The sequence below is a fragment of the Staurois parvus genome, unplaced genomic scaffold (genome assembly GCF_062004578.1).
Source record: "Staurois parvus isolate SC_StPar_1 unplaced genomic scaffold, SC_StPar_1.0 ptg000211l, whole genome shotgun sequence".
NCBI lineage: Eukaryota > Metazoa > Chordata > Amphibia > Anura > Ranidae > Staurois > Staurois parvus.
The window spans coordinates 452,570-478,588 of record NW_028318007.1 but is presented as its reverse complement, the minus strand read 5'-3'; the positions used below and the strand labels follow the sequence as shown (position 1 = coordinate 478,588).

At 47.0% G+C, this 26,019-nt stretch overlaps 2 protein-coding genes across 2 annotated transcripts; one reads left to right on the top strand and one right to left on the bottom strand.

Moving 5' to 3' along the window:
• Window positions 1-608: 608 nt before the first annotated feature.
• Window positions 609-13,453, bottom strand: COQ9 (coenzyme Q9). The gene is made up of 9 exons (XM_089678883.1): window positions 13,297-13,453; window positions 8,708-8,843; window positions 8,461-8,596; window positions 8,238-8,380; window positions 6,813-6,897; window positions 4,757-4,861; window positions 4,520-4,675; window positions 4,229-4,282; window positions 609-819 (listed from the first exon to the last, which is right to left on the bottom strand). The coding sequence occupies exons 1-9, from the start codon at window positions 13,367-13,369 to the stop codon at window positions 784-786; spliced, it is 924 nt and encodes a 307-aa protein (XP_089535009.1). The 5' UTR covers window positions 13,370-13,453; the 3' UTR covers window positions 609-783.
• Window positions 13,321-26,019, top strand: CIAPIN1 (cytokine induced apoptosis inhibitor 1). Its single transcript, XM_089678879.1, has 9 exons — window positions 13,321-13,473; window positions 16,673-16,836; window positions 17,048-17,200; window positions 18,402-18,478; window positions 19,158-19,317; window positions 20,655-20,728; window positions 21,606-21,727; window positions 22,013-22,091; window positions 25,858-26,019. The coding sequence occupies exons 2-9, from the start codon at window positions 16,674-16,676 to the stop codon at window positions 25,972-25,974; spliced, it is 945 nt and encodes a 314-aa protein (XP_089535005.1). The 5' UTR covers window positions 13,321-13,473; window position 16,673; the 3' UTR covers window positions 25,975-26,019.

The following is a 26,019-nucleotide window of genomic DNA, read 5'->3' as shown; positions in this document are numbered from 1 at the left end:
CCCATACTCCTCATCAAGAAAGCCCAGACACTCATTTCCTCAAACCCCCCCAAAGAAGCTGACACTATAATGTCCTCGAACTCCCTCACAAGGATAGATGATGCTCTTATGCACCCAGCACACACAGATGTGTCCCCAACAATAGGAGCTATTTTGCTTTGAGAAATGGACTTTTCCTAGTTAATGTACAACATCATCACATATTAGAGCTCAACTAAACCCCAAAACAAAAATGTAATATTTCAGATTGTCATTCCTTATGTAGTGGCTGGATTCATTTTCTTTTTTCAGTCTAGAAACACTATCAGCACCTGCACAAATTACTTGTTGATCCTGCCAGTAATGCAGTGTCCCTGTCACTTCCTGTGAGCTAAGCAGACAGATGTCGCAATCTTTTCTTGTTTCTGTGAACTAATAATCCCATATATCCCCATACTATTGAAATGAGTGGAAAGGCAAACCATTCTGGGTGACCATGGATATGGTATGATGAGTGAGTGTAGACTCCCAGTGTAGTTACCAGCGTTTTCTTCCTGCATTGTGCAGAAAGCATCTTCATGTGAGGACAGAGAATTATCACCCGAGAAGTAAAACAGTCACTGGCCAGATAGCAGCATACAAACATTTAATAGATTCAGTAAGGTGCAAACATTGCTAAGGTGAGCAGAGCGCAGAATTCACCACGGCTGGTTCAGTCCCGTCAAATTCTAATGTGAGCGGAGCGCAGAATTCACCACTGCTGGTGCAGTCCCATCAGATTCTAATGTGAGCGCAACGCAGAATTCACCGCCGCTGGTTAAGTCCCGTCAAATTTTTCAACTGGAAAAGAAGCAGTAGTGAGAGCTGACACTGGTCCAGATGTGAAGAATATTTCATTTAAATGGCACAATGCAGGATTACATTGGTTAGTTGGCAATTTTTAAATTAAATATTCATATTAAATTTGTCTTAATATCAATGGCCAAATGAGAAATCGAACTGTGGAATTGATTTGCGTGTAAATTTCATATCTTGGAGTACAAAACAAGACATGGGCAGAATATTAATACACCCTGGGTTACAGGCATGTGCCTAAATTGACTGAACACCTCCCCTATAACCCTACCCAACTCCACGTGTCCTCAGTTTTGTATCAGGCAATGCAGAGTAACCCAGGAATAGAAGGGAAGGAGTCCTGTGCCCTGTACTGTACTCCAAGACATGGGATTTACAGGCAAATCAATATTCCTCTTTTCTTAAATTGTACAGCAGACAGACAACTTTTTCATACACCATGGGATATCCCCAAGCCATAAATAAAAGAGTGGGCAACAAAACTGTATCAACACGCCCAATAACAGGGGTTAAAAGTTTTTACAAAGGAATGCAAAGCCAAAGACCTTTGGAAAAGGGTACACAAGGCTGATGCCTGCCCTTACAGGATGTTAAGAGCTACATTCTGGTCAAGACCTGTTTTTAGGAAGACCAAAATGTGAGGTACAGAGTAATCTCTAGGACAGAACTGACTGCGCTCATTCCCAGTGAAGTAAGAATTCCAGGTACAATAATAAATCTTCCTGGATTTAGCTTTTCTTGCCTTCAATAAGGTAGGAATCCCAGACACATCCATCATTTATCACCTGGTTTTTAACAGCCACACTCTTAAAGACAGAGACTGTGAAGCAAGATGTAATAGAGGGCCCCATGACAGGAGGTCTGAAGTGCTGGGAAGAGGCCAGGGATTGTCTGTCAAAAGTCTGAGTATGCCTGTGTACCAGGTTCTTCTGGGCCAGTATGGTGTCAGAAAAAATCACTGCCTTCTTCTTTTGCTTTATTTTGTGAAGCAAGCTAGGCAGAATGTTCAGTGGAGAGATGGCATACACTAGCATGAACTGAGACCCGGGGATAACTAAAGCATCCTAAAGCTTGAGGATCCCTGGTTCTGACCACAAACAGAAGTAGTTTGTTGTATCTGGAGGCTAGGATGTCCCTCATCTATGGCACATCAAGTTGAACACATCTGGATGAAGAGACCATTCCCCTTGGTCAAGACGGCGGAAATAGTTGTCTGCCACTGCAAAGCACAGAACTCATCAATGAGGTAGGGAAATGGGAATATATACCGTAGATAAGCATCTTGGATGTCCATGGATGCCATGTGTTCCCTTTGTCTCGGAGATGCAACTTCTGGCCTTGTGGATTACATGAAAATGTTGGAATGTAATGGAATTTGTTGAGGGATTTTAAGTAAAGAATAGGATGGATACCTCAATTGGGCTTGAATACTGTGAACAGGTTCAAGTAGAATCCCTTGAACATGTCCTGTGGAGGTACTGGTACATTTACTGCCTGGAACAGGAGGTGGTTCAAGGCTTTTTGCAAGTCTGAAAGCGGTTAGACGATAGAGGTTTGAACTCTATCCTCTACCTTTTTGAAACCATTGGTTGAACCCACAGGTCTGGGACATCTGTGGCCCAGAGAAATGCAAACTGCAACAGAAGTGGGGACACCCCTTCATTGTGAAGAGGGTTTGGTGGATGGGAGTGCCTGAACTTAGGATTTGAAGTTAAGGTTAAGGACCTTTGGGAACATGTTCCACTTGTTTTTAGGGTGGAACATGTAACATGTTCCCAATTCTGCAGCCGCTGCCCAATCCCCCCACCTATGACAGCAGTATGGGTTCCCTGTACCAGCTGTCACTTTTTAAAGATAGCGTGGCCGTGTGGGGCTCCACCCACATGACCATGTCATTCATTTGCAGAATTCTATGAATGAATGGACTACAAGTACCAACATCCTTTGTGCATGTCGAATTGTAGTTCTCAATTAACTACTGCGGCGCTGTGGAGCCCTGTGGTAGTTCACTGATTCTTCCGGTCAGTGAATCTGCTTGCCCGTATGGGAAAGCTGATATATTGACAGATCTGCAGACCTACATGGCACCAGCGATCTGATGATTGCTGGTGCAATGCTTTACAGGCTCCTGCAAAAAAAAATACTAAATGCACATTTTTTTTAATACCTGCAAAAAAAATGTGCATTACTTTTTGGCAAAAAGTGAACTTATCCTTTAAAGCCTGGTTTGAGCATGGAGGTACTCTGCAGTTAGAGGAGCAAGTAACTCCTGAGGAGGAAGGTTAGAAGTTTTGTCACCTTCTTCTGGGGAAGCAAACTTTCCCACTTATAACCAGGTAACGTGAATTGGTCAAGTTCCTCACCAAACAGACACCTTACTTAGATATATTTGAGGTGCCTCTTAGAAGCAGCTTCTGCTGCACAAATTTTTAGCAAAAAAATCTTGCGCATATGAATGCAGATTAGAGCCATTCTGGAAATTGGTGTCATGACGTGATCCAAGGCATCTACACAGAAAAGAAGAGCAGATGAAAGTTTATGTAATTGCTCTGTAACTGCACAATCCTGAAAGACTGGGTCATGTTAGTTGTTCATTGCCCTGGTCCAGTTAGCTGCGGTTTGGCATACAGAAACAGCACCAAGAGCTGGTTGCAGTGCACTGTGCAGCCTGTCAGAATAAAGAGAGCTTTTAAATGCATCTCACATTTTCTGTCAGCAGAAACTTTAAAATGGAACATCATCAGCAACTACCCCAGGGCACTCATCAGTCCATGCCACAGAAACGTCATCTATCATGGTGGGCTCTGCCAATAGAATCCTTCAGGGACTTGACTTCCGAACTGACATCACTGACCTGAATCTATATACCACCCTACTGGTCAACAAGGCAATATATCCTTTTGCAGGGTCCAGTGCCAACAGGTAATGTTAAAGGCCATCCGTGCATGTCCAGTGCGGGGTCCAGGTACCATTGCTCTACATGCTGAACAGCAGTAGGAAATGGATCTGGGAAAAGCTAGTCTCCTAATCCCAGATGGAAGTGCTTAGAAGCTAGCTACTTTTTCATGCTGAGATCACACAGACATCACCTAATGACAATAGCAAAAAAAAATGGATGCCTTGACTAGAAGGGAGGGGCTATATCCAGGATGGGATTTCCTTGCCAGTGCCCTATAACCTATCAACTTTATTGTCATGGATATGAAGATGCTCTGTGTCCCGTGATGTACAAAATAGAAACATGTATTTTTAGTTCTTTATTGACTAAGTACCAAATATTATCCACTAGTATTAGCTCTAAGCCCAACATATATTTTCCCATTCTCAGAAATGTCATGATGTCTCACTGCAGGTTATAACAATATTTTCACTTTTCTGGGCAGATAATACTCACCGTAACAGCAGCTCCCATCAGCCCCTGAATGACGGCTTCCCCTGTAGAGGTCACCTACAAAGACAGCACTCATCACAAACATGACAATTCCCTTCTGAAATGGTTTCTCTTTCTAGAAGAGCTATCTTGTATATAGTTAATATCTACCGAGTATAACATAGCAGGACATGCATCAGCCAGTACCTTGACTGAGTATCTGTGGGTGTGTTAGTGGGAGCGTTGTGTCAGCTCACAGGCTGCCTATGGGGCAAATCCATGGAAAGCCTGTGAAAGTGGATTATTTCACTGTACCTGTTTCACAGAATTGCCTGCAGTCATGGCATCAGATATGCGGTTTTGCAGGAAGGTCCAGGTATCCTCAAAGTCTGGAGAATTGTCTTGCATCATGACCAGCTCTGTGGTGTTATAAATACCTGCAAGAACTGCCCTGCGTGTGTACCAGCTGACCTAGGGAACAGACACTCAAACCAATCAAATAACAATGCCGTATCACCAGACTCCCCCTTTACTACTTAAAGGTGCACTCACATCTGTAGACTGGTCGCCAGCGTAATGCCAGATGTCGTCCACCATGGAGGTCAGTAGTTTTAAGCTGATAGGAATATTTTGTGGTAAGAGAAGAATTCCCAATGCCTAGAATAGAGAGATATAACGTCACTACTGCTGAGCAAGACACCCTTCTAAAGCCATCTTCTAAGCGGATTATCCAAAGATGCCTTTTCATTCATTATCCAAAACAACACTCTAAAACACTATCCAAAGACGCTCTCTCAACTGTTATCCAAAGACGCCCTCTCATCCGTTATCCAAAGGCGCCCTCTCAATCGTTATCCAAAGGCGCCCTCTCAACCGTTATCCAAAGGCGCCCTCTCAAACGTTATCCAAAGGCGCCCTCTCAAACGTTATCCAAAGGCGCCCTCTCAAACGTTATCCAAAGACGCCCTCTTAACCGTTATCCAAAGACGCCCTCTCAACCGTTATCCAAAGACGCCCTCTCAACCGTTATCCAAAGACGCCCTCTCAACCGTTATCCAAAGACGCCCTCTCAACCGTTATCCAAAGACGCCCTCTCAACCGTTATCCAAAGACGTCATGTCAACCGTTATCCAAAGACGCCCTCTCAACCGTTATCCAAAGACGCCCTCTCAACCGTTATCCAAAGACGCCCTCTCAACCGTTATCCAAAGACGCCCTCTCAACCGTTATCCAAAGACGCCCTCTCAAACTTTATCCAAAGACGCCCTCTCAACCGTTATCCAAAGACGCCCTCTCAACCGTTATCCAAAGACGTCCTCTCACCTGATATCCAAAGACGCCCTCTCAACCGTTATCCAAAGACGCCCTCTCAACCGTGATCCAAAGACGTCATCTCAACCGTTATCCAAAGACGTCATCTCAACCGTTATCCAAAGACGTCATCTCAACCGTTATCCAAAGACGTCATCTCAACCGTTATCCAAAGACGTCATCTCAACCGTGATCCAAAGACGCCCTCTCACCTGTTATCCAAAGACGCCCTCTCAACTGTTATCCAAAGACGTCATCTCAAACGTTATCCAAAGACGCCCTCTCAAATGTTATCCAAAGACGCCCTCTCAACCGTTATTCAAAGACGTCCTCTCACCTGATATCCAAAGACGCCCTCTCAACCGTTATCCAAAGAAGCCCTCTCAACCGTGATCCAAAGACGCCCTCTCAACCGTTATCCAAAGACGTTAACTCAACCGTTATCCAAAGACGTCATCTCAACCGTTATCCAAAGACGCCCTCTCAACCGTTATCCAAAGACGTCATCTCAACCGTTATCCAAAGACGTCATCTCAACCGTTATCCAAAGACGTCATCTCAACCGTTATGCAAAGACGTCATCTCAACCGTTATCCAAAGACGCCCTCTCAACCGTTATCCAAAGACGTCCTCTCACCTGATATCCAAAGACGCCCTCTCAACCGTGATCCAAAGACGCCCTCTCAACCGTTATCCAAAGACGTTATCTCAACCGTTATCCAAAGACGTCATCTCAACCGTTATCCAAAGACGCCCTCTCAACCGTTATCCAAAGACGTCATCTCAACCGTTATCCAAAGACGTCATCTATACCGTGATGCAAAGACGCCCTCTCACCTGTTATCCAAAGACGCCCTCTCAACCGTTATCCAAAGACGTCATCTCAACCGTTATCCAAAGACGTCATCTCAACCGTTATCCAAAGACGTCATCTCAACCGTTATCCAAAGACGTCATCTCAACCGTTATCCAAAGAAGCCCTCTCATCTGTTATCCAAGGACATCCTCTGACCCGCTATCCAAAGATGTCTCCTCACCCATTAACCAAGAACAACCTCTCGTCTGTTATCCAATAAAGACATTTCACCTGTTACGCAAAGATAACCTCTCACCTGCTATCTACAGATGACCGTTCACCCATTATCCAAAGACTATATCTCATTCATTATCCAAAGATGAGCTTTCACCTGTTATCCAAAGATGCCCTCTGACCCCTTTCGTTACACAGCCATCCTTCCCTCTACATACTCATAAAGAAACCCCCCTCCCCCGCATGGGGCAGATCTGTCCCTTGTACCTGAGGCCATTGTCCAATATAAGGGATTAGCATCCTCAGGCGAGCTTCCATAGCATCTCTCAAGAAGTCAGCTGTTGGTTTCTTGCTGAAACAAAGGAAATGAGAACACAAGTTATCAAGATTCCCCAAATTCCAGGAGACAAAACATCCGACCCCCTACTCTACACTAATGTTATCATTTTCCTTCCAACACACAATGATGTCCCTCGTCCAATCCCACACAGCGACATCTTGTATATAGACAGCGTTCTGTAGATGGTGTGACTTGTGTATAGTGAGTGTCCAATACAGAATGTGACCTGTATATAGTAGGCATTCTGTAGATGGTGTGACCTGTATACAGCAAATGTCCTGTACACAGTGTAACCTGTATACACAGAGTCCCCTGTACATGGTGTGACTTATATATAGCAAGTGTCCTGTACACAGTGTAACTTGTATATAGTAAGTCGTCTGTAGATGCTGTGACCTGTAGATAGTGAGCGTTCTGTAGATGTTGAGACCTGTATATAGCAAGTGTCCTGTAGATGGTGTGACCTGTATATAACGAGTGTCCTGTAGATGGTGTGACCAGTATATAGCAAGTGTCCTGTAGATGTTGAGACCTGTATATAGCAAGTGTCCTGTAGATGGTATGACCTGTATATAGCGAGTGTCCTGTAGATGGTTTGACCTGTATATAGAAAGTGTCCTGTAGATGGTGTGACTTGTATATAGCAAGTGTCCTGTAGATGGTGTGACCTGTATATAGCAAGTGTCCTGTAGATGGTGTAACTTGTATATAGCAAGTGTCCTGTAGATGGTGTGACTTGTATATAGCAAGTGTCCTGTAGATGGTATGACCTGTATATAAGCGAGTGTCCTGTAGATAGTGTGACCTGTATATAGCAAACGTTCTCTAGATGGTATGACCTGTATATAGCGAGTGTCGTGTAGATGGTATGACCTGTATATAGCGAGTGTCCTGTAGATGGTGTGACCTGTATATAGCGAGTTTCTTGTAGATTGTGTGACCTGTATATAGCAAATGTCCTGTAGATAGTATGACCTGTATATAGCGAGTGTCCTGTAGATGGTGTGACCTGTATATAGCAAATGTCCTGTAGATGGTGTTACCTGTATTTAGCAAGTTTCCTGTAGATGGTGTGACCTGTATATAGCGAATGTCCTATACATGGTGTAACCTGTAAACACTGAGTGTCCTGTAGATGGTGTGACCTATATATAGTGAGCGTCTCGTTCACAGTATGACCTGTATATAGTGAGTGTCCTGTACATGGTGCGACCTGTATATAGTGCACCTTCTGTAGATGGTGTGACCTGCATTTAGCAAGTATCCTGTAAATGGTGTGACCTGTATAGAGTGAGTGTCCTGTGTATAGTGAGCGTCCTTTATATAGTGAGTGTCCCGTAGGGGGCACTCACTCAGTGTTGCCCAGTTGCACCAGTTTGTGCTCCTCCTCCAGCAGTTGGGCCAGTCTGGCGTTACACTCAGACACGAAGTGCAGGACGAGCTCGCTCCCGCCGCTCTCGAATAATCCCGCTGCAGCCACAGATAGGTCCAGAGTCTGTGCAGAGGGGAACTCCGGTTACACAAAACACCAGCACACCAACATGTAAAGTGACAGAAGCACAAAAAAAGGATTACCTTGGCGCCTTCAGCAATGGCCTCGGAGCTCCACCCATACTGCGGTACAAAAGCCACGGCCGCAGACAGAATACGCTGCTGCAGCTGCTCTTCGCTCTCGTAGCCTTCAGACTCCTCTCCACCCTGGTCTGTATACCTGAATGAAAGGATGGGGACCTCATGTGACCAGACTGCGAATATGTGAAGAAGCCCAGCCAGAAGAGATGGCAATCCATCTGAACACAGCAAAGGGGTGCTTCCACCCTACCTGGGAGGTGTGGAGCGCTCCTCTTCAGTCTTGTGAACTGACTCAGTGTGAGCAAATGATGGTGGAGGCGTCTTCTGATCCTCGTTATATCTGAGGGACGAAACCCACAAGTGGCGAGCTGAGCGCACTGCCAGGCCTGAAAGACAACATGAAGGAGAAGGCAGCCAATCAGAGAATCTGAAAAATAACGAGGAAGAGGTGGAGGGGGTGCGGGGTGAAGGAGGTGTATTTGGTAGATGAGGAACGGGCAGGGGTATACTTGGTAGAGATGAAGGGGTGGGGGGTAGTGGGGGTATATTTTTGGTAGAGGTGGGTAATGGGGATATATTTGGTAGAGGTTGTGGGGAGGAGTAATTGAAGTACAGTTGGTAGTTTTGGGAAGGGTAGGGGTGGGGGTAATAGGGGTATATTTTTTGCAGAAGTGGAGGAGAGGGTGGGGGGTGTATTTGGGAGAGGTGAAGGGGGGTAATGGAGGTATATCGGGTAGAGGTGAAGGGGGTGGGGGTATATTTGGTAGAGGTGAAGGGGTGGGGGTAATGGGGGTATATTTTTTGCAGAGGTGGAGGAGGGGGTGGGGGGTATATTTGGGAGAGGTGAAGGGGGGTAATGGGGGTATATCGGGTAGAGGTGAAGGGGGTAAGGGTATATTTGGTAGAGGTGAAGGGATGGGGGTATATTTGATGCAGGTTGAAGGGGGTGAAAAGGTGATGGGGGTAAATTTGGTACAGGTGGAGGAAGGTATATTTGGTTAACTGGATTATAATTGGTAAAGATTGAGGGAGGGGGTGGGGTATTTTTGATAGAGGTGGAGGGGGGTATATTTGGTAGGAGTGGAGTGGGTAGAAGAAAATGGGGGAATATTTGGTGGTGGGGGGGGGGAATGGTGGTATGGTTGCTATATTTAATAAGGGTGGAGAGTAGTGGGTGGGAAGGGAGGTTAGGGGGTTGATTTGGTATAGGTGGAGGGTAGTGGGTGTATTTGGTGAAAGCAGAAGGGGTGTGTGTGTGGGGATTGGGTATATTTGGTAGATGTGTGGGGGGGGGGGGGGTAATGGGGGTATATTTGATAGAGGTGGGGGTAATGGGGGTATATTTGATGCAGGTTGAGAGGGATGAGGAAGTGATGGGTGTAAATTTGGTACAGGAGGAGGGGGTATATTTGGTGGTGGAGGTAATGGGGGGTATATTTGATGCAGGTTGAGAGGGGTGAAGAGGTGATCGGGGTAAATTTAGTACAGGAGGAGGGGGGTATATTTGCTGGTGGTGGGTAATGGGCTATATTTGGTAGAGCGGGTGAGGGGTAATAGGGGTATATGTTGTAGACAGGTGGAGGGGGGTTAATTGGATTATAGTTGGTAAAGATTGTGGGAGGGGAGGGGAGGGGGTGGGGGTATTTTTGATAGAGGTGGAGGGGGGTATATTTGGTAAGAGTGGAGTGGGTGGAAGAAAATGGGGGTATATTTGGTGGTGGGGGGTAATGGTGGTATGGTTGCTATATTTGATAAGGGTGGAGAGCAGTGGGTGGGAAGGGGAGTTAGGGGGTTGATTTGGCATAGTAGGTGGAGGGTAGTGGGTGTGTATTTGGTGAAAGCAGAAGAAGGGGTGTGTGTGTGTGGTGGGAGGGGGGGTATATGTGGTAGATGTGTGTGGGGAGGGGGGGGGGTTAGTGGGGGTATATTTGATGCAGGTTAAGGGGGGTGAGAGAATGATGGGGGTAAATTTGGTACAAGAGGAGGGGGTATATTTGGTGGAGGGGGTAATGGGGTATATTTAGTAGAGGGGGTGAGGGGTAATAGGAGGAAATTTGGTAGACAGGTGGAGGGGGGTTAACTGGAGTACAGTTGGTAGAGAATGGGGGGAGGGGAGGGGTATATTTGATAGTGGTGATGGGGTGGGGGTATTTTTGATAGAGGTGGAGGGAGGGGGTATATTTGGTAGGAGTGGAGTGGGTGGAAAGTAATGATGGCATAATTGGTGGGGGCAAAAGGGGGTTGTGGGCACTGTTGCCTTGAACATCAAATTTCCATTTAGTTTTAGTCCTAGTTTATCTCCTGGGTTTAGTTCATCTGTATGGCATTAGTTAAACATTTCTCTAGAATTGCCAAACTCATAACAGGCGCACCTCGGTTTACAAACGCCTCGGTTAACGTAATTTTCGGTTTATGAATGAAAATCCATTGAAAATAATGCCTTGATTTACAATTTTTTTTCACAATACAGGGTTTCCCCAGGATGCATTGCGTCTGGGAGGTTTATAGCGCCTGCCCTGTGCCTTTAAAGTGTACTTTATAAAGAGTTTTGAACAAAGACTTTTTTTTTAACTTTTTTCTGACCTCCGGAAACGGATTCATTGGTTTTCAATGCATTTATGAATTCATTTTTATTCATGTCCCTGTACAGTATTTATGCCTTTATAGTGTACTTTATAAAGAGTTTTGAACAGATAAAATACTTTTTTTTTTACTTTTTTCTGACCTCTGGAACGGATTAATTGGTTTTCGATGCATTCCTATGGGAAACCGCATTTCTGTTTACAAATTTTTTGCAATACGAAGCGTCCCGGAGAACGCATTCAATTCGTAAACCGAGGTACGCCTGTATATACTCTTGGAGTAAAACTTTAATAACAGGTTATTATTTATGGTATTAATTGTTGCACAGACACAGATTTAGCCGTGATATATAACATCTTTATGAATAAAACCAGATTTAATAAACAAAAATATTGTTTTTTGACAAACGAAAGTGCAACTTTACAGATTTTAGTTTTTTTATTGTAAATTCTATTGGCTGTAACTTCATTGCACATATTATCTGAATATATTACCAACATTAAGGCCTCGTTCACACCATGGTGCAGGGACGTCAGTTTTTCTGCATGCGTTCTGCAAGGGCACAATGAAATCAATTGTTCTCTATGAGTCCTGTTCACACCACATCACTGGTATCGTGCAGATTTTTTTCTGCGCAGGAATCTGCAACGTGTATAAAACTCAGTGGAGCGAGTCTCTGCAAGTGAAATCTGTACGTCAGTTTCCATCAGTTTTCTGCAAGTACGGCGTGAATGAAGACTAAATATTAAGAGAAGAAAACTAAGAATAGACTTTTTCTTTCAGCAGCTCAGCAGTCTCCCCGACCTATTCACATGTGGCAGTGAAGTGTTCATGTTTACAATTTCCATTTAGTTTCTATCAGTCTTTTTACTAAAATGCCATTTTAGCTTTGGTTGTATTTTAGTCATCTGAATTGTTTTAGCAGTGCTTTAGTTGACTAAAATATTTTTGTCTACGAAATTAAAGCGGAGTAAAGGTGGAGGGGGGGGGATTGGGGGGTACATTTGGTAGAGGCATGGGGGGTATATTTGGTAGAGGTGGAGTTGGGGGTTATTTTTGGTAGAGGTATGAGGGGGGTTGGGGGTAATGGCGGTATATTTGGTAGAGATGGAGGGGGGGTTGGGGGGTAATGGGGGAATATTTGGTAGAGAAGAAAGGGGGGTTGGGGATATATTTGGCAGAGGTAGGGGGGGGTTGGGGGGGGTATATTTGGTAGAGGTGTGGGGGGGTACATTTGGTAGAGGTGGAGGGAGGTAATTGGGGTATATTATTTAGTGGGGGGGTGGGAGTATATTTGGCAGAGGTGGAGGGGGGTATATTTGGTAGAAGTGGAGGGGGGTTGGGGGTATATTTGGTAGAGGTGGAGGGGTGTAATTGGGGTATATTTAGTGGGAGGGGGATTCTGGGTATATTTGGTAGAGGTGGAGGGGGGTTAGGGGTATATTTGGTAGAGGTGGGGGGTTAATGGAGGTATATTTGGTAGAGGTGGGGGGGGGGGGTAATGGAGGTATATTTGGTAGAGGTGGAGGGGGGTAATTGGGGTATATTTAGGGGGGGTTGGGGGTATATTTGGTAGAGGTGGAGGGGGTTAGGGGTATATTTGGTAGAGGTGGGGGGGGGGGTAATGGGGGTATATTTGGTAGAGGTGGAGGGGTGTAATTGGGGTATATTTAGTGGGAGAGGGGTTGGGGGTATATTTGGAAGAGGTGGAGGGGGGTATATTTAGTAGAGGTGGGGGGGAGGGGTAATGGAAGTATATTTGGTATAGGTGGGGGGAGGGGTAATGGGGGTATATTTGGTAGAGGGGGGGTAATGGGGGTATATTTGGTAGAGGTGGGGGGGAAATGGGGGTATATTTGGTAGAGGTGGAGGGGGGTTGGGGTATATTTGGTAGAGGTGGAGGGGAGTAATTGGGGTATATTATTTAGTGGGGGGGTGGGAGTATATTTGGTAGAGGTGGGGGGGTGTTAATGGGGGGGTATATTTGGTAGAGGTGGGGGGGTAATGGGGGTATATTTGGAAGAGGTGGAGGGGGGTAATTGGGGTATATTTATTGTTGGTGGGTATTGGGAATATAGTTAGTAGAGGAGGGGGGGTATATATAGTAGAGGTAGGGTGGGAGAGGGGAGGATAACTAAGGGCAGTGGGGGGCACAGTAAAGTTGGGGGTCATTTAGGGGTGAGTGGTGACGTCACTTATTGCAGAAACTTCCAGGTGACCGTCTCCCGGGTCACCGTGCCCTTCCCCCGTCCTCACCCGCTCCTGGGCGGCCCCTCAGCAGTAGAAGCCCCGCCCTGCTCGCTGCTCTCAGAGCCCGGACAGCCGCCATAGTATCTAGCCGGGAGGGGGCGTGTCCTGTGGAGGATACAACGGGAAGACGTCGTATCCGGAAGAGGGAAGCCAGAACCGGAAGTATTCGGAGGGGATCTGCAGGTGAGTAGGGGGGAGACCTAAAGTGTAAGGCAGGTCATGTGACCTCTAGAGGGGTTGTTTCCCTTAGCAACCAGTCAGCTAGCTACCCTTCCTCCCCTCCCTATAGAGAGCTGTGATGTGCAGTCTGATCTGTACACACTGAGGGGTTCTTGTTATTGGGGGCCCTCCATATCTCACTGTTCTGGGGGATTCTCATTCTTTATACACTAGCAACAAAAAAAGAAGAAAAAGCACAGAAACCAAACCAACTACCACCAAATAATGACAAATCTATTACACAAACTGTCACTGGTTTTTATGTGGACATTTTGGATAGGTGGGGGGAGGGTGGCTCTGAGAATAGCTGGGGGGGGCTGTTGGGATGGGTGCTGAGGGGTCAGGGAGTAGCGGGGGAGGCACTGGTTTTATGTGACAATACTGTTATTGTAATAAATTGTTTGGCGGTAGCCGGTTTGTTGTCTGTGCCTTTTCTTCTTTTTGTTGCTACTGTATTTAGGGGATTCCCAGGACCAACCGTCCACCTTTCATCCAGAGAACCAAGCCCAACCGTCCACCCTTCATCCAGAGCCCAACCGTCCACCCTTCATCCAGAGCCCAACCGTCCACCCTTCATCCAGAGCCCAACCGTCCACCCTTCATCCAGAGCCCAACCGTCCACCCTTCATCCAGAGCCCAACCGTCCACCCTTCATCCAGAGCCCAACCGTCCACCCTTCATCCAGAGCCCAACCGTCCACCCTTCATCCAGAGCCCAACCGTCCACCCTTCATCCAGAGCCCAACCGTCCACCCTTCATCCAGAGCCCAACCGTCCACCCTTCATCCAGAGCCCAACCATCCACCCTTCATCCAGAGCCCAATCTTCCGCAATTCATCCAGAGAACCAAGCCCAACCTTCCACCCTTCTTCCAAAGCCCAACCTTCCACCCTTCTTCCAAAGCCCAACCTTCCACCCTTCTTCCAAAGCCCAACCTTCCACCCTTCTTCCAAAGCCCAACCTTCCACCCTTCTTCCAAAGCCCAACCTTCCACAATTCATCCAGAGAACCAAGCCCAACCATCCACCCTTCGTCCAAAGAACCAAGCCCAACCATCCACCCTTCGTCCAAAGAACCAAGCCCAACCAGCCACCCTTCGTCCAAAGAACCAAGCCCAACCAGCCACCCTTCGTCCAAAGAACCAAGCTCAACCATCCACCCTTCTTCCAAAGAACCAAGCCCAACCATCCACCCTTCGTCCAAAGAACCAAGCCCAACCATCCACCCTTCGTCCAAAGAACCAAGCCCAACCATCCACCCTTCGTCCAAAGAACCAAGCCCAACCATCCACCCTTCGTCCAAAGAACCAAGCCCAACCATCCACCCTTCGTCCAAAGAACCAAGCCCAACCATCCACCCTTCGTCCAGAGATCCAAGCCCAACCAAATACCCTTCGTCCAGAGAACCAAGCCCAACCATCCACCCTTCGTCCAGAGAACCAAGCCCAACCATCCACCCTTCGTCCAGAGAACCAAGCCCAACCATCCACCCTTCGTCCAGAGAACCAAGCCCAACCATCCACCCTTCGTCCAGAGAACCAAGCCCAACCATCCACCCTTCGTCCAGAGAACCAAGCCCAACCATCCACCCTTCGTCCAGAGAACCAAGCCCAACCATCCACCCTTCGTCCAGAGAACCAAGCCCAACCATCCACCCTTCGTCCAGAGAACCAAGCCCAACCATCCACCCTTCGTCCAGAGAACCAAGCCCAACCATCCACCCTTCGTCCAGAGAACCAAGCCCAACCATCCACCCTTCGTCCAGAGAACCAAGCCCAACCATCCACCCTTCGTCCAGAGAACCAAGCCCAACCATCCACCCTTCGTCCAGAGAACCAAGCCCAACCATCCACCCTTCGTCCAGAGAACCAAGCCCAACCATCCACCCTTCGTCCAGAGAACCAAGCCCAACCATCCACCCTTCGTCCAGAGAACCAAGCCCAACCATCCACCCTTCGTCCAGAGAACCAAGCCCAACCATCCACCCTTCGTCCAGAGAACCAAGCCCAACCATCCACCCTTCGTCCAGAGAACCAAGCCCAACCATCCACCCTTCGTCCAGAGAACCAAGCCCAACCATCCACCCTTCGTCCAGAGAACCACGTCTAGCCATCCACCCTTCATCCAGAGAACCACGTCTAGCCATCCACCCTTCATCCAGAGAACCACGTCCAGCCATCCACTCTTCATCCAAAGCCTAACCCTCCACCCTTCATCCAGAGAACCAAGCCCAACTATCCACCCTTCAGCCAGAGAACCAAGCCCAACTACCCACCCTTCAGCCAGAGAACCAAGCCCAACTATCCACCCTTCAGCCAGAGAACTAAGCCCAACAATCCACCCTTCAGCCAGAGAACAAAGCCCAACTATCCACCTTTAATCTAGATCCCAACCATCCATCCTTTATCCAAAGCCCAACCGTCCACCTTTCATCCAGACAACCAAGCCCAGTCATCCACCTTTCAGCCAGAGCCCAACTGTCTACACTTCAACCGTCCACCCTCTATCCAGAGGTCAGAGCCCAACCGTCCACCCTCTATCCAGAGGTCAGAGCCCAAATGTCCACACCCTCTCATCCAGATACCAACTATCTACCCTTCATCGAGAACTGTGGCCTCCAAACTGGGGCCAGATGCGGCTCTTCCTTTGCCTTTATCTGGCCTTAGAGGCATTATTCCTGACTCTGACACCAATAATGGGGTGTTATTCCTTCCACTGGCACCAACAATGGGGCATAATTCCTATCACTGACAACAAAATGAGGCACTATTCTCGCACTGACGCCAACTATTTTCCCCTCAGTACCAAAGATAGGGCATTGTTTACTCCCACTGAACACAGTCCAGCCCGTCTGAAGTCTGACGGTAAACTGTGCCTTTCTTTAGAAAATGTGGAGACTTCTGATCTAAAGACTGGAGCCCAACAGCCCACCTTTCATCTAGAGATCAGAATCCAACCATCCACCTTTCATCCAGAGAACAGAGTCCAACCATCCACCCTTCATCTAGATCCCAACCAAAGGGAACCCATTGTCCCCTGAGCACGGATGGGGGAATTTATCTCACTGCCCAGTTCAGAATCACCAGCCAAACAGGCTCTATACTCCTAACTGTATATAGAATTTACAATGTGTGTATGTGTGTACATCTCTTTCATCTGATGCAGGATGGACAGTTTAGGTGACCTTGTGTCACCAGGTCAACATGTGGCAGTAACATGGGATGGCTCCTCCTCCACAGAGAGTCTTCAGGACTTTGTAGCACAAGTGCAGACTGCAGTGACCACGGATGGAAAAGTTTCTGTGGAGAATGTGGAACGCCTATTGAAGTGTAAGTTTTACCCTAACCCCCTCCTCCATTGTACTGATCGTGTCTCCAGAGTATGATAAGACGTGTCCCCTCTCTTCCATTGTACTGATCGTATCTCCAGAGTATAAGATGTGTCTTCTCTCTTCCAGTGTCTTGATCCTATCTCCAGAGAATGATAAAAAGTATCCCCTTTTCTCCAGTATACAGTACTGATCAGATCTTCTTTTTTTAGCGGCACACCATGATTCCTGCTTTGATGTCATCCTCCTTGGTTTAGTCCCAGGAAGTACAACTATTCACAGTTCTGACATTCTGGTGGAAGCAGCTCGAATTTTGAAGCCGGGGGGTACAGTGATCATTCAGGAGCCTGTGGATCTCCAGGCCGGTGAGATTTATTTGAGTGTCTATTGTTGGCATTAATACTGCCTCTGTGGCTGGTTGTATTGGATGTCTCCATTATCTAATAACATGTTGCATGCACTTTTCAGGTCACCTGATAATGCAAGAAGTCGTAGTGCAATCATTGATGTCAGTTGTATTCACTGCATATCTGCTCACTTCCTGCCTGACATCATGCCTCACTTTGCACACTTCCTGTCTGATGACATGCTTCACATTGCACACTTCCTGTTTTATGACATGCTTCACGTTGCACACTTCCCGTCTGATGACATGCCTCACATTGCACACTTCCCGTCTGATGACGTGCCTCACTTTGCACACTTCCCGTCTGATGACATGCCTCACTTTGCACACTTCCTGTCTGATGACATGCTTCACATTGCACACTTCCCGTCTGATGACATGCTTGACATTGCACACTTCCCGTCTGATGACATGCCTCACGTTGCACACTTCCCGTCTGATGACATGCCTCACGTTGCACACTTCCCGTCTGATGACATGCCTCACGTTGCACACTTCCCGTCTGATGACATGCCTCACGTTGCACACTTCCCGTCTGATGACATGCCTCACGTTGCACACTTCCCGTCTGATGACATGCCTCACGTTGCACACTTCCCGTCTGATGACATGCCTCACGTTGCACACTTCCCGTCTGATGACATGCCTCACGTTGCACACTTCCCGTCTGATGCCTCACGTTGCACACTTCCCGTCTGATGACATGCCTCACGTTGCACACTTCCCGTCTGATGACATGCCTCACGTTGCACACTTCCCGTCTGATGACATGCCTCACGTTGCACACTTCCCGTCTGATGACATGCCTCACGTTGCACACTTCCCGTCTGATGACATGCCTCACGTTGCACACTTCCCGTCTGATGACATGCCTCACGTTGCACACTTCCCGTCTGATGACATGCCTCATGTTGCACACTTCCTGTCTGACATCACACCTCACATTACTTCTGACATGAAGAGAGAGAAATTTGCGAGTAAGCAAAGTTTGCTGTAATTTATGAGAGAATGAAAACCTGCTATCTTTTCATGTCACCATCACCTTCCTCCAGTGTAATGTGTAGGGTGGAGTCATCCATGTAATAGAGTGTAAGCTCCTGTAGCCAGGTGATGTCACTTCCTCTGTATACATATGCGTTGTTGATTTGTCTCTTCATCAGGTCATGGCACCAGTCTGCGGTCTTCGGCCCAGCTCTCCTCCGCTCTCACCCTTTCTGGGATGACCAGCGTGACACAGGTAGGTACTGATGGGGGTGGTCATTTTCCTGGAGTCCAGGGGTAGACTTAGCATTGGCTCTCCGGTGGACGTTGTACACCACTTGTACTTTCTAACTGGTGTTGAAGCCTCACATATGATGAGACGTTCCTGCGCATCCAACCTTTGGGGGAAATGTCATTATGTGACACAAAGCCCCACCCCTTTCCACCTGCTGTGTTATGATGTATAAAATGTTATTTCTGTCTAATGAAGAGAGGTCGACCCTTCATACACCAGGATCCTTAAATTCAGCCAATGAGATTAGAATATGACAGTCACATGACTGGAAGTGAAGATACTCCTCCTGTGAAGGAGATGCAGATGAGCAAAAATGGTCTACGGAATAGAAGATTTCACATCCTGATGTGCTTCTCCTTTCGAGTCATTGACATTCAGGGATCTGAGAGGGAGTGGTCACTGACTGGTTACATTAGAGATGGAGTGATCACCGATTGGTTATATCATAGAGGGAGTGGTCACAACATCTGTGTGTTCACATTATATGGGGGGGGGGGTGGAGGGATAGGCTGCCGTGCTGTGAGCTGAACAGGTTCACATTTTAATAATACATTTTGTGAGGTTTGTCGTCCCCTTCTTTTCTCTGGGCCGGTGAGGAATGTGACTGGCTGCCCCCAAAGTGATGTCATTTCCTCTGCAGATTCTGAATGTAGCCCTGACAGGCGGACAGACACAACATGTGAAGGAAACTCTCGGCTACTCTGGGACTAGCCTGGCCACCGTCAGACTCCAAGCTACAAAACCCAACTATGAAATCGGATCTTCACGACCGCTGGCACTTCCCAAACGCCCTGTGACAGGTATGGGGCCACTGAGGGCCACATTGGGAAAATGGAAGGGTCCATCCTAGGGTGTCGCAGAAGAATCATATGATGAAGAGTCCTTCTGAGGGGGCCTCATGGGGGGTTCATATCATGATGGGTCTGTTCTAGGGAGCCACAGACGAATCATATCATATCATGATGGGTCTGTCCTAGGGAGCCACAGACGAATCAAATCATGAAGGGTCTGTAAAAGGGGGCAACAGTGCTCAGGGGAAACGTATCATGAAGTCACTCCAAAGGGGCCACAGAAGGCCGCACTGGGGAATCCTAATATCAGGGCTCTACAAATCCCAGGTGCCAGGTTGCCATGGCGATTAGAAATTGCATCCCGGCTCCTGGGTTTACACACTGCCTCCCATAGACTTCGATGCAAAGTTGCATCCCATAGACTTCAATGTACAAACGCCTCCAGTAAACTTCAGTGCAAAAACTCCTGTCAACAGCAATCCTATTTGAACAATTATCTCTGCATGCCACTCAACTCTATCACTTGCAAGTGTGGAACGCACAAACTCACACAGGATCCTTTTCATAATGACACTGAAAACCCAAGGCATCTGTGTGAACCAGCTTAATAGAAACACATAATATCTAGCTTGTCACGTCAATCTATGCGCTTGAAAACGCATTCATAATTGCATATATGTGAACCAGGGAGCTCCATTCACACCTGGGTGTTTTGGGGTCGCAGCAGAATTGCTGTGATCGTAAAATGCAGGTTCATGTGCCATTATTTTCAATGGGGCCTAAAACATGAAGCTTGTCGCCCAAAAGTTGCCTTGCCCCAGGCACCAACAACCCATGCTACGCTAAAAAAATAAACTGTGTCTTGACTTTTTTAGCTGGCTCCTAGATTCAAAGCAAATTTGACAAGCCCTGAGTCCATCCAAGGGGGCCACAGGGTTTGGGGAAATCGTATCATGAAGGGTCTGTCAGATGGGGCCACAGAAGGCTGCAGTGCCCAAGGAAACATTATCATAGAGAGGGTACGTCTGAGGGGGCCAAAGAAAGCCACACAGGGGACTCATAATATTGCTAGGCTTGCATGTACGCAATGACATCACATTATGCTGGGCTTGCTGCAGGTAATGAGATTATATCACTCTAGGCTTCCTGCAAGCAATGATAATTTGTAATCATGGGCAGAAAAGGGGAAGCTGCAGAGGACTGTTTACCCCATAGACAGAAGATGATCATGTATGAGCAGAGTCAGATCTGTTTACATGCACCATGTTCATTCTGTGTTATGAAGACAGGGAGGACAGTTTGTTGATGTTGGGAGATGGTCTGACTCTTCTCATTCCTCACTTAAGGAAGGCCGGCTGTAGATCCAGCTGCAGTGAAACTCTGGACGCTTTCAGCAAATGATATGAATGACGAAGACTTGGTGAGTATCTATCACTGGGTGTCCTGTCTACAATCTCCAGCAGTACTAACTGTAACTGACACACATAAGATACAACCTTCAGCAGGCTCCGGTACTAACTGTAACTGACACGTAAGATACAACCTCCAGCAGGCTCCGGTACTAACTGTAACTGACACACATAAGATACAACCTCCAGCAGGCTCCGGTACTAACTGTAACTGACACACGTAAGATACAACCTCCAGCAGGCTCCGGTACTAACTGTAACTGACACACGTAAGATACAACCTCCAGCAGGCTTCGGTACTAACTGTAACTGACACACGTAAGATACAACCTTCAGCAGGCTTCGGTACTAACTGTAACTGACACACGTAAGATACAACCTCCAGCAGGCTTCGGTACTAACTGACACACGTAAGATACAACCTCCAGCAGGCTCCGGTACTAACTGACACACGTAAGATACAACCTCCAGCAGGCTCCGGTACTAACTGTAACTGACAGACATAAGATTCAACCTCCAGCAGGCTCCAGTACTAACTGCAACTGTCACACGTAAGATTCAACCTCCAGCAGGCTCCGGTACTAACTGACACGCGTAAGATACAACCTCCAGCAGGCTCCGGTACTAACTGACACGCGTAAGATACAACCTCCAGCAGGCTCCGGTACTCATTATAACTGACACAGGTAAGATACAACCTCCAGCAGGTTCCGGTACTAACTGTAACTGACACACATAAGATTCAACCCCCCCAGCAGGCTCCGGTGCTAACTGTAACTGACACACATAAGATTCAACCTCCAGCAGGCTCCGATACTAACTGTAACTGACACACATAGATGAGATTGTTGTGTAAAACACAAGCAGTGATGTTACTCCTCCTCTCAGGATCTCTTGGACTCGGATGATCTTCTGGATCAGGATGACATGAAGAAGCCCCTCCCCTCCACACTGAAAGCCCCGGGCTGTGGAGAAGGCACTGAGAAGAAACGCAAGGCCTGCAAGAACTGGTGAGTACACTGCCTTGTCTAACATGGGATGTCTTCTGCACAGGGGCCCCCACAGAGTTCCCATCCTCCCTTTTGATTTGAGAATAGACCCGCCTTTTAGTCTGAGATGTTACGGAGGGGTCCTGCCCTAAGGTCTGATAAGTTGAGGTGGGGTCCCACCTTTAGGTCTAATGAATTGAGGAGAGGTCCCACCCTCAGGTGTGGGGTTTTGAGGGGGGTCCCATCCTCTATTAGGATTACTGAACGGTAATGAGTTTTGTGACATTTGATGTTTATCTCACACAGTACATGTGGATTAGCAGACGAACTGGAAGAGGAAAAGAAGAAATCTGACTCCACACCTGCCCCATCAGCATGTGGCAATGTGAGTATAAGTATAATTGGTCTTGAAGGACAGATGGGATGTTCAAGGAGATAGTGGGGTATACACAGTATATGGGGGGTGTAACTGATAGCAGGACAGAAGTGGTTCAGTAGTTTAAAAAATAATTATATATATATGGGGGTGGAGTGTATTTAATAGCAGGCGATGACAGATGCTGTGGATCTACACTATATTGCCAAAAGTATTGGGCCGCCTGCCTTTACACAGACATGAGCTTTAACGGCATCCAAGTCTTAGTCCGTAGAGTTCAATATTGAGTTGGCCCCGCCCTTTGCAGCTATAACAGCTTCAACTCTTCTGGGAAGGCCGTCCACAAGGTTTAGGAGGGTGTCTATGGGAAGGTTGGACCATTCTTCCAGAAGCACATTTGTGAGGTCAGGCACTGATGTCGGGGGAGGAGGCCGGGCTCACAGTCTCCGCTCTAATTCATCCCAAAGGTGTTCTATGGGGTTGAGGTCAGGACTCTGTGCAGGCCAGTCATGTTCTTCACCCCAAACTCGCTCATCCATGTCTTTATGGACCTTGCTTTGTGCACTGGAAGGGGCCATTCCCAAACTGTTCCCACATGAGATTGTCCAAAATGTCTTGGTATGCTGACGCCTTAAAAGTTCCCTTCACTGGAACTAGGGGGCCAAGCCCAACTCCTGAAAAATAGCCCCACACCATAATCCCCGCTCAACCAAACTTTACACTTGGCACAATGCAGTCAGGCAAGTACCGTTCTCCTGGCAACCGCCAAACCCAGACAGGTCCATCAGATTGCCAGACAGAGAAGCATGATTGGTCACTCTAGAGAACACGTCTCTACTGCTCTAGAGTCCAGTGGCAGCGTGCTTTACACCACTGCATCTGACGCTTTGCATTGCACTTGGTGATGGAAGGCTTGGATGCAGCTGCTCGGCCATGGAAACCCATTCCATGAAGCTCTCTACGCAGTGTTGTTGTGCTAATCTAAAGGCCACACCAAGTTTGGAGGTCTTTAGCTATTGACTCTGTAGACAGTTGGTGACTTCTGTACACTGTGTGCGTCAGCATGCGCTGACCCTGCTCTGGCATTTTCCGTGTCCTACCAGTTCGTGGCTGAGTTGCTGTTGTTACCCAGAGGTAACCTATCACGGTACCACGCTTGGAGTCACTGAGCTCCTGAGAGTGACCCATTCTTTTACAAATGTTTGTAGAAGCAGTCTGCATGTCTAGGTGATGATTTTATACACCTGTGGCCATGGAGGTTATTGGAACACCTGAATCCAATGATTTGGAGAGGTGTCCCAATACTTTGGCAATATAGTGTATATATAATATGGGGGAATTAATAATTGGATGGGACATGACAGATGATGTAGACGTAGCGGGGGTAGGAGATGCCAGTTGTTTTTTACTGTATAAGGAGGGGTGGCAGGGGTTAGGGTGGGGAGTGCATGTTTTTATAGGAGGGTAGGATATGACAATGTGGATCTGGCACACATGGGTGGTGTATTAATAGCGGAATAGGAGAAGACCAATGTAAATCTATATACATTGTGGTAAAGGGGCAAAACTGTAGCACTAAATTAAATAGATATAATAAACACAGTGCAAAAAATTGTGACACACCCAATCTCGTGATGATCTGTAGCATAAACATGCACAAATAACATATAAGGACATATATTCAATAGTTCAACTAATATCCTCACGATATACACATAAATAATGTGAAAAACATATGAACACCAACAACTCAGACGATAGGGGATTAAATAATATACTTCAAATAAGTGCAAAAACTCCGATCTCCGAAAGAGGAATCCAGCAAAGTTTGTCATCTGATGTCACAAGAGGAAAAGAGAGGAATCTTCCAAATAGCATTCATGCGAGTCCAATCTCGAGCAGGAGAATAGATTCCGGTGCTGTACACCCACATTAGAAAACTCTGCAGCTTACCAGAGATTTTTGACCCTCCGGCTATGAGTGGTCATCTGTGCTTGAAAGAATAAAGCCAGGCATACATGGATCGAAATTCAATCCATGTATGGGCAGACTGATTGTACCCAAGTTGATCCATCAATTTTTGCACGTATTATTTTATCTATTTAAACAGTTGCGTTTATTGAAATCATACAAAAGTATAACAAGGCAAGGTACATAAGAACAGGCAAACGTAAGGCAGTCAGTTTAAATACAATTCACATGGAATTCCAACGCTAAAAATCATACTGAGTCAACTGGTCATCCTGAATGAAAAAGGGGGGTGAGGTAAGAATAGAGAAAAAGGGAAAAAGAAAAAAGAGAGAGGTAGGAGAAGAAAAGCAAATCATAATCAATAACCAAGCAAGTAAACAGTATAAACTGGGCATACCTGCAAGAGAATAAGCCAGTTATTATACCGTAAGTCCCTGAGCCTCCACCCACACAGTCCATATTTTATCAAATTTGGATAATTACGGCTCATATAAGTAAGTTTGTACAACGGAAGCGCCCCATTGACTGCAGATTTCCATCCCGAGACGGAGCCAACTGATTCCATTTCAACAGAATTTCTCTCCTAGCATAGTAAGAAGCATAGAAGACAAACAGTCTATTATGCTTAGATGTCTCCACAAGGTCCAAAAGGCCTAGCAACATAATCAGGGGATCCATGGGGATTTATTTTATCTATCCTAGATTGGAAGCTCCAAGGAGCAGGGCCCTCTAATCCCTCTTGTATTGAACTGTATTGTTACTGTACTGTCTCCCTCCATATTGTAAAGCGCCGAGCAAACTGTCGGCGCTATATAAGTCCTGTATAATAATAATAATATTTACATTGGCGCTACAATTTTGCACATATTCATTAATACTGGGTAACAGAGTACAGTGTTAGCAGCACTGGAGATTTATTCCAAGCACAGATTACCGTATTTTTCGCTCCATAAGACGCACTTTTTTCCCCCAGAAAAAGGGGGGAAAATGTCAGTGCGTCTTATGGAGCGGCCGGTCCGGTATTTCCACCGCCTCCGTGTCAGAATACCAGGCCGGCTGCTCAGCTCTGCAGCGGGACCTTATGGAGATGACTGCTGACCTTTGGGGAGGTTGGGAGCGGGTACCTGAATTTGACAGGTACCTGCTCTTACTTCTACGGAGTTGTTCATTGACCTTACCTGTTCCTCTATCCAGCGGCGCGCTGTCTTCCTGGCTTCTGTAGTGTGGGCGCTAGGCTTGACAGCCGAGTGCCAAGTGCGCATGCGCAAGAAGCGGTGCTTTTTGTGAATGGTAAGGCGGTACCTGGGACACACGACAGATCCCAGAAGCCGCCGGACCAATCACAAAGCGCAAGTGCTTCTCTCTCATGCGCACTGGGCACCCGGCTGTCATGCCGAGCGCCGACACTACAGAAGCCGGAAAGACAGCGCGCGGCTGGATAGAGGAACAGGTAAGGTCAATGAACAACTCCGCAGAAGTAAGAGCGGGTACCTGTCAAATTCAGGTACCCGCTCCCCCCTCCCCCCTCCCCAAAGGTCAGCAGTCATCTCCTGTGCTGTCCGCAGTCTCTGGTCATCCCTGTGCTGTCCGCAGTCTCTGGTCATCCCTGTGCTGTCCGCAGTCTCTGGTCATCCCTGTGCTGTCCGCAGTCTCTGGTCATCTCCTGTACTATGTCTGCAGTCCATTAGTTCAGAATTTTTTTTTTATCCTGTTTTCTGCCTCTAAAACCTAGGTGCGTTCTTATGGAGCGAAAAATACGGTAATTAATACATTTACAGCTCACTTTAGTGGTTTTCCTTTCCAGTGTTATCTCGGAGATGCGTTCCGGTGCGCCAGTTGCCCGTATCTTGGAATGCCAGCATTCAAACCGGGTGAGAAGATTCTACTGAATCCCAAGCAGCTCCAGGATTCCTCATTGTGATTTTTGATCTCTGTGTATATAATGTTCAATAAACGTTCAATGTCA